This window comes from Heteronotia binoei, chromosome 12 (genome assembly GCF_032191835.1).
Source record: "Heteronotia binoei isolate CCM8104 ecotype False Entrance Well chromosome 12, APGP_CSIRO_Hbin_v1, whole genome shotgun sequence".
NCBI lineage: Eukaryota > Metazoa > Chordata > Lepidosauria > Squamata > Gekkonidae > Heteronotia > Heteronotia binoei.
In genome coordinates this window covers 53,411,377-53,419,018 of record NC_083234.1, presented here as the reverse complement: position 1 = coordinate 53,419,018, position 7,642 = coordinate 53,411,377, and the positions used below count along the sequence as shown (strand labels likewise).

Below are 7,642 nucleotides of genomic sequence, written 5' to 3'. Positions count from 1 at the left end.
GACACACACACACACAAGTGCACCATGCCCTATTTTTACTGTTGAATTCCTGAACTCAGACTCCAGACAACTCAGCTGCATGCAGTATGAATGCTGCATACTCCACCCCCAAAGAATCTCATAGGAAGGTAGGGAACCTTTCACAGGCAGAAGATGCTCATCTTCTTGATGGGAAGCTCAACCTGCCAAAATACTGCAAAGATGTACTTGTAACTATAACATAGAATACTGGGGGCTGTGGAGAAGATTTAGGAGTGATTGGTACTAGACACTAGAGGTACCTAAAGCTCCTCCACCCACTTCTGAAATTATGGAAGTTCTCAAAAATTCACCATAATCAGAATCAGACAGAACCATTTGCATTTGGAATTTAATAACACGCACACAAAAAAAACCTCAGGAAAAAGTAGCCCCATTTCTACTAAAGAGCTGGAAAATTCAGACAAATCGTATGGAAGGCCATGTGGTTTTGTTTTACAATGTTTTATATAGTGGCTGGACTGAGGGGGGTGGATGGGTTGCAAGCTACCATAGATTGCCTGGGAAAGACGGAATAAAAATATTTAAAATAAAAAGGTAATTTCAATAAGTTGCTCTTTGAATGTTTGGTTCAAGTTGTGAGCAGGCCCCATAATTACCCATATCCATTTTGCATGTGTTCTGTTGATACGCTGATTTTGTATACTTTGTATTAACTCTGGGTCAAGACAGAAATGCAGACCTGACGGCAGTGATATTTCTGCAGGAACTAGAGAAGTGAAACAACTAAAATTGTGTTAGTGCTTTCTGTCCAGATTGGATTTTTGCACTAATATACTTAGTTTCTTAGCAGCACCATCAAAATATTAATATTCAAAATAGACAAAGAGTATCTAAACTTCCAGAACTCTCATTCATCAGGGGAGGAGGGGAAAGAGTTAGCTTCATCACAGGCTTAAAATCTGTTAGAAATAGTTGGTATGAAGTATCTCTGCAACAGAAGAGAGATGTTTCCAATTCTCCAGTGATTAACCAACACAACACATGGAAATTTGGCATAGGGACACTGCATTTCTGATGTAGAAGGAATCGCAAATGAACACAAGACAGTTAAATCCTTGAACCATAAGATGCTGCATGAAGGTTAGGATCACAACATATCAGAAGGACAGAATGAAAAAAGTGTGTGGGGGGGGGGAAGGGGGAGAAGATTCATTCAAGGCTGGGATTAACTTCTCCATTATAGATGCCACAAAGTAAAGCTTCAGATTCTACAGCACACCTGGTCTGCTTCAATGGAGCTTTAAGGAAGTAATAATAAACACTGTAATCTGCCCAGTCAGACTGGTATAAACTTATAAGAGCGAAATGGTTTTCCCCAACACCTGCTACATACAGGATCCTGAGATGCCAGTTCCCTTGAACTGGGGACTCTATGCTCTTTCACAAAGCAATGACCCTTTCCCTAAAGAAACTATATTGCCCTGTACTGAAACCATTGGTACAACACCTACCACTTTTTTTTTCTTTTGTATTCCAGAAACACGCATATAAACACACAGGACACAGACAATTCAAACAAGAATACATTTTTAATTTCCAAGTATGGATGTCATCCAATACACACTAGCGAACGGTCATTTATATTAGACAAGAAACTTATTGTTTTGAAGGCCCTCCCCCATGTTTTTATTTTGCATTTACAAGCTCCAGAAAAATAGTCGGCTGCCATACTTAGCGGGTTTTAGCTCGCCTTCAACCGGTGGGTTTGGCGGTGGTCTTGGCCTGGAATGATAAGGATTCTCAGGGAGAGGCCGGTCAGTCTGCACTTTGGTGACCTGGAACAGAGAGAATCAAATTTAGATTTTTCTAAAAGTGGTGCACTGGCTTTGCAATAGAGAGTCAAACCATCCAATTAGCACAAGACACCACATTCCTTTATCAATTAAATTTTTTTGTCATTCATTCTAAAAAAAATGCTTCTTGTACTTCAAACCACCAATAGATACAATTCAATTACTAAAAGAGAGAAAAGCAAATATAGCATAAAGCAAAGGACAAACGCAACAGCAAAATACCATAAACAATAACAGTAGCACAATACAAGGGGTGAAAAGCAAGCTCACCCAAGAGAAAGAATATTGCTCAACAGAATGGGCCTGTGAATAATTTTTTTTTCATCTACTAGCAAACAGCTAGAAGGCCAGGCACATTGCTAAAAAAGGGCACTCCCTGAGGGCCCTACCTCTGGTTGCAACCCACCACACTGAAGGCATGAGCACATGGAGCAGGGCTTCTGATACCCATCTCAACAGATACTCAGGTTCATGCAATAGCAAGTGGTTCTTCAAGTAATTTGCTTCCAGATCATTTAGGAATTTTAAAAGGCAGGAAGCAACACTTTCCATTCTGCTTAGAAACAAAAACTGGTAGCATGAGTTAACTATAGCATACACCAGTCTATAGTCTAGATGACACATTCTGAATCAGCTGAACAATAGACATGCAGTGGGAATCTGAATACAAAAAGCTACATGATACAGAATCAGACCAATGGTCCTGTTCTGTCCAGCAGCAACATCACCTTTCAAAGATCTCAAGCAGAGGGCTTGTTCAGCCTTTCTACCCTAGATTATTTTAACCAAGGTGCTGGGGACCAAATCCTGCATGGAAGGCATATGTTCAATCACTGACTGTGGGCATTATACATTGATTTATATGTGTTCAAACGTCATAGAACAGCTGAAACCGGGTCTACGCTTAACAGTGTTAAAACTGAAAGGGATCTTGGAAGTCATCTAGTTCAACCCATGTTCAGTGCAGTAATGCATAGCTACAGTATCCCCAACAAACGGCTGTCTGAGAGTCCCAGATGGCTAGAAAAATCTGAAAAAGGATAGCTGTATCTTTTCCACTCACCATTCAAGATACAAAGTCTGCCTCACCTGGGGACAGCGCATTAGCGTACCAAAAACTAGACAGGCTGCTATGAGAAGTGTTTCTTTCACACTCACACATCACATCCTCAGATTAGGGAGCCCACAGTGGCAACCAAGAACATATCCATGCTTTCATATAACATAAGTGATGCCAACTGTCTGTTTTTGGCTGTTTATCAGTACAGGGTGATGAGTAAGTACCTACATGAACATCAGAATTGTGAATTAAACCCAAACATAAACCACATAATAAAATTACTGTGCCATTAACACATCAAGGATCTTCTACACAAATACCCCTGCATCTGGAAATACAACCAATGTGGCTGTGCCAGATTTTAATACTAAAAAAGGAAGTAAACAGCATGTCACCTAGCCCACTGGAGTTTGAAGTTCCTTGCACTGAAAACACCACCAAAATATATAACTTTAGCTTTGAAAACATTCCCCATCACAGTGAAAATCTGTTAGCAATAGTCTAGGTGGCTAGAACCTAAGTTCTGCTATTTATGAGGGGAAGATTTCATTAACGTTTCAAACACATCTAGGGTGTGGTATGGCTTATCTACTCTGCTGTCTTTTTAGTTTTATACTGCTTTAAATCAATTGAATTTTTACTTCCAGTAAGCAACACTGAATGTTTCCAGGGGCAAGAAAGAGGCACATACATTTTAAAAAGATATCAATTTTACAAAGCAGCACAACACAGGAAATGCAAAGAAACTCGGGCCATCCTACACTTGTCCAGAAGCACCATGATCTCCCACTGGCAGAGCCATCTGTGGTACACACCGGCCACCCATGTTCCATAGAAATCTTAGCAAGCAAGAAGTGGAAAAGGTGGCTACTGCCAGCAGAATGCAGGCCTGCAGCACACACACATGCAGCTGACCCAAGATATAGACATCCACCAAGAACCAGAAGCCACTCTCCACTGCAAGCCCTAGAAGCTCATTTTCACCTTAGACAAGCCACAAACAGACCTTAGATGACCAGAAGGGGCTTCTTGTGTGTAGGTGCAACAAAATTTGTCAACACAAGACTCCTGCAGGCAAACATCTAATATTTTCACATTTTAGGAGGTCCCAGGTGCTTTACCATGCTTAATTCTATTCAAAGGGTCAGCTGACAACAATACAGTCCTCAGCTTAGGAACAAGCATACCAAAAGAAAAAGGAGAGATCAAAGCTATGTGCTTTATGATACAAAGAGGAAAACTGCACAATATAATAGATGATGGGCTGATTGACACCCAGTGCATTCAATTACCTTAGACAGCTGACCCAAATCAGGCCTCACCCAACCCAAGTTCTCCAGCACACAGTCATCAAAGACTTGTTGCTGTTTTCGGCAATGGCGAAGTTCCAATAGGTCGTTATAATCTATGCAAGTCCAGTATTGGGTAAAGGGTTCTGCACAATGCAACTTGATCTTCCTGTGAAAACAGCAAGAGGCTGCATCAGTCTTGTATGTGGATATGAGAAACACTTTGCACGACAAAAGCACTGATCTGTTGTTCAAAATGCACAGTCTACAAATGTGGCTATCTAACCTACAGGGCAGATCAGAGAGCATACCTGGGTTCAAATTCCTTGCCTTAAGCAAGTCAGCTGCTCTCATAGGACTCTTTGATGCCTCAGTTTTTCCTATCCAATGGTCTTATTTGCAATGGAAAACCCAAGTGGAAAAACCAGGTTGTGTGCTCATATCTACTATGCTCACCCCAGCACTAAACAAGACCACGCCACAACAAAAAGAAAAAAAATCTCCATTTTGTTGTGGCTTAGTCTCTCCTCCATGGTCCCATTTACATTGTGACCTAAACAAGACCACAGCTGCAGTAACAGCTTCTGAGAGGTGAGCAAGACCTGATTTTTGTCAGTTTTGATGCTGTTAAATTGTCTAATTGAGATATTTATTAAATATTTATCTTATTGGTGTTAATTCTCTCCAGTGTTTATGCCCTAGTTTTGTTTCAAGTCACAGAGGGCATTTGGAGAAGCAGCTAGTAAACTTTTTAAACTATTTTTTAAAAAAAGGAGTTCCGTCCAAAGAAAAGGCAAATGACTAGAATAACTAGGAACTTCCCCTAAACTTGAAGAATGATTTTCTCTCTTCTGGGCTTTATGACCTGAGTGTCTATGGATAGTTCTAAGCTTTGTACATGTATGTGCTCTGGTGTGTTTACATTCCTATTAGCCTTTATTCATGTCATTTCTTACTGGATTTTAAAATTGTTGCATTGCATTTTTATGCAATTCTGCTGTTTTTTAGTTTAATGTCATAAGCTGCCTCAAGAATATCATATTGAGAGGGCTGGACAGATTTCCCCCCCTTTTAATTTGCACTTTTGTTACAGCCCCATGAGGCCATGATCTTCACACATTTCTGTAAGAGTAGTCCCACTGAACACAAAGGGACTTTGCTTCAAAGCGAACAGGCACGGTACTGCACTAGAAAAGACATACCTGAAAAATTCCAGGGCACATTTGTTGACTTCTTTGCCTTCGTTCAAGCACTTCCGTGGGTCCTTCTCCTCCCAGCGGCAAAGCATGAATTCCTTGTTGGGTTTGTCACATTGAGAACCATAATGGTGAGCAGCTGCCTTCAGTACTGCAGAGCTGACTTTCACCTGAGAAGTGAGGAGCAGGCAATTTAACAACAAGGCAGGGGGCAAAGACGATTCTAGCACTTGCTCTATGAATCTTGCATTGCTGAGCAGGGCCAAGCTACAGACATACATGACCCAGACTGGGTCCCTTCCACATACACTCAGTTCCCCATCTGTATGGCAGAATGACAAAATGTGCAATAATGGCTGAAGAGTACTTCACAAAGTACAGAATATCATATGAAAAAATAAGACACAAAATAATATCACTCAAATAAACATGTATTGTACAACAATAATTTTAAAATTTGCAATTAATGCAATGTATAAAAAACTATTATATTTACAAAGTAGATATTCCTATGCTCTCAAAACCCTCTTTGTGCTAATGTGATGTATACGTGCATCTTAGTTAAAACAGCAAGGAAGAAAATAAGAGTATTTGCACTTTTGGGATAACCCAGAAAAAACCTTGTACATTTGCATTTGGGGGGGAGGTGTAAAGGGGGAATGCAAAGTTGCCATGATAATAATTCCAGAGAAGTAGCCATTTTAGTCTGTTGTAACAACAGAAATCCAGTAGCACTTTAAAGATTAACAACATTTATTCCAGTTTTCACAAGCTCTGACTTACAAAAAATGGAATACACCTGATTAATCTTTAAGGTGCTATAAGTTTCCCATTTAATTATGAACACCATGAAATTCCCTGGGCAACCTTAGGCCAATCTCTCTTGCCACCCAAGTTACTTCCCTTGTGAGTATAAAGGGAATGTTATGTACAGTTATGTACACTGGATCTACATGCCTCAGATTCAAATGATATTATAGCATATAATTACGGTACTAGTTACTACTGTTACATTAAATCTTACACATAAATCAATTCCACAGTATTACATTAGCTGTTATTAATATTATTTGTTTACATCACCTATCGTTCACTTTTCTCACTGAGACTCAAGGCAAATTACATAACGTTATCCAATGCAATCAACATAATAATATTATCTCCACAAAAAAGTTAAGCTATAAACAAGTCCAATACCCAGAAGGCAGAGAAAGAAATATAACCATAGGTACTGATTTTCACCCGGGAAAGGAAGCCTCTTGAACAACCAGGTATGTGAAGGGAGACAAGAAGGGATGCCCTCTGACCTTAAGCGACCAAGGGGGAAGGAAGGAACAGAGGGGGTTCCTGGCAGGAAGGGGCTGGGCTGGGGGGCTCCCTTGCCCCCTACTGATCTTCAAGGACGGGGGGGGGGTGTCCTGCGCTCCTTCACCTGCGGCACTTCCAGTTCCTCCAGCGAGGGCACCTCCACTACATGCGGCATGACAGCAACCCTCCCAGCTTTAACACAGCCCCCTCCGGGCACTCTCCCCTTCACGTCTCCTTCGCCAGCCTCCGTCACGGACTAGGCCACACCACTACTGCGCATGCTCATCCTGTCGCCGGCAGAAAAGACACGCATGCGCCCAATAGCCACTACAGCTTGGAGGCGTGCCTGAAAGTGTGGCTGGAGGGCCGTCAAATTTCCCGTCCTATCAGCCTCGCCCATTACGATCGCTCTCTTTCCCGTGGTGTAGTCCCTTGTCGCCATGGTGACCACCGCTTGCTTGGCAAGGCCGACCTGAGGCAGGAATCGTCGTAGGGTCGCTATGGACCACACGGGTAGCTACTACATAGGGCACCGCGTCAATGGCAGGTGGGGCGAGAGGGTAGGGAGGCGAGCCGCAACGCCATTTCTCTAGATGCAAACTTTGTGAATCCGTTTGTGTAATCGAGGCTTGTGTACAGTGATTGCAAAGGGATAGCGCCGGTTTAGTTTGTTGCGAAATGAAACAGCACGGCACCGTAAAGAGCAAGAACATTTATTTCAGGATGGGCTTTGGTGAGTCAGAGCTCATTTCTTCGCATGCTATGAAGAGAAAATCATTACGGCAGAGGGAATTCTTTTGGGGATTTTTACAAAAAAAATCGGGGGAAAGAGACGAGCTGACAAAACGAGATTTCATTTTAATCTCGTCCTAAATTTTTCAGTGTATGATGCAAAATGATAATATTTCTGCGTGGTTGAGTGATCAGGCATGTGGGTGAGAGAGAGCTGCACAC

At 41.7% G+C, this 7,642-nt stretch overlaps 2 protein-coding genes across 5 annotated transcripts in view; one reads left to right on the top strand and one right to left on the bottom strand.

Moving 5' to 3' along the window:
• Positions 1 to 1,552: 1,552 nt before the first annotated feature.
• On the bottom strand, positions 1,553 to 7,059 carry NDUFA8 (NADH:ubiquinone oxidoreductase subunit A8). The gene is made up of 4 exons (XM_060251548.1): positions 6,813 to 7,059; positions 5,387 to 5,550; positions 4,188 to 4,353; positions 1,553 to 1,817 (listed from the first exon to the last, which is right to left on the bottom strand). The coding sequence occupies exons 1-4, from the start codon at positions 6,861 to 6,863 to the stop codon at positions 1,680 to 1,682; spliced, it is 519 nt and encodes a 172-aa protein (XP_060107531.1). The 5' UTR covers positions 6,864 to 7,059; the 3' UTR covers positions 1,553 to 1,679.
• The window catches only part of MORN5 (MORN repeat containing 5), a 31,971-nt gene continuing 31,343 nt past the window's right edge, over positions 7,015 to 7,642 (top strand). Inside the window, exon 1 of one of the 4 annotated variants that reach the window (XM_060251549.1) lies at positions 7,015 to 7,235. In XM_060251549.1, the coding sequence (XP_060107532.1) occupies positions 7,189 to 7,235 (47 nt within the window). In that variant the 5' untranslated portion in view covers positions 7,015 to 7,188. The remainder of the gene's footprint in view (positions 7,236 to 7,642) is intronic. The other 3 variants (XR_009556072.1, XM_060251551.1, XM_060251552.1) reach the window with 3 other exon arrangements.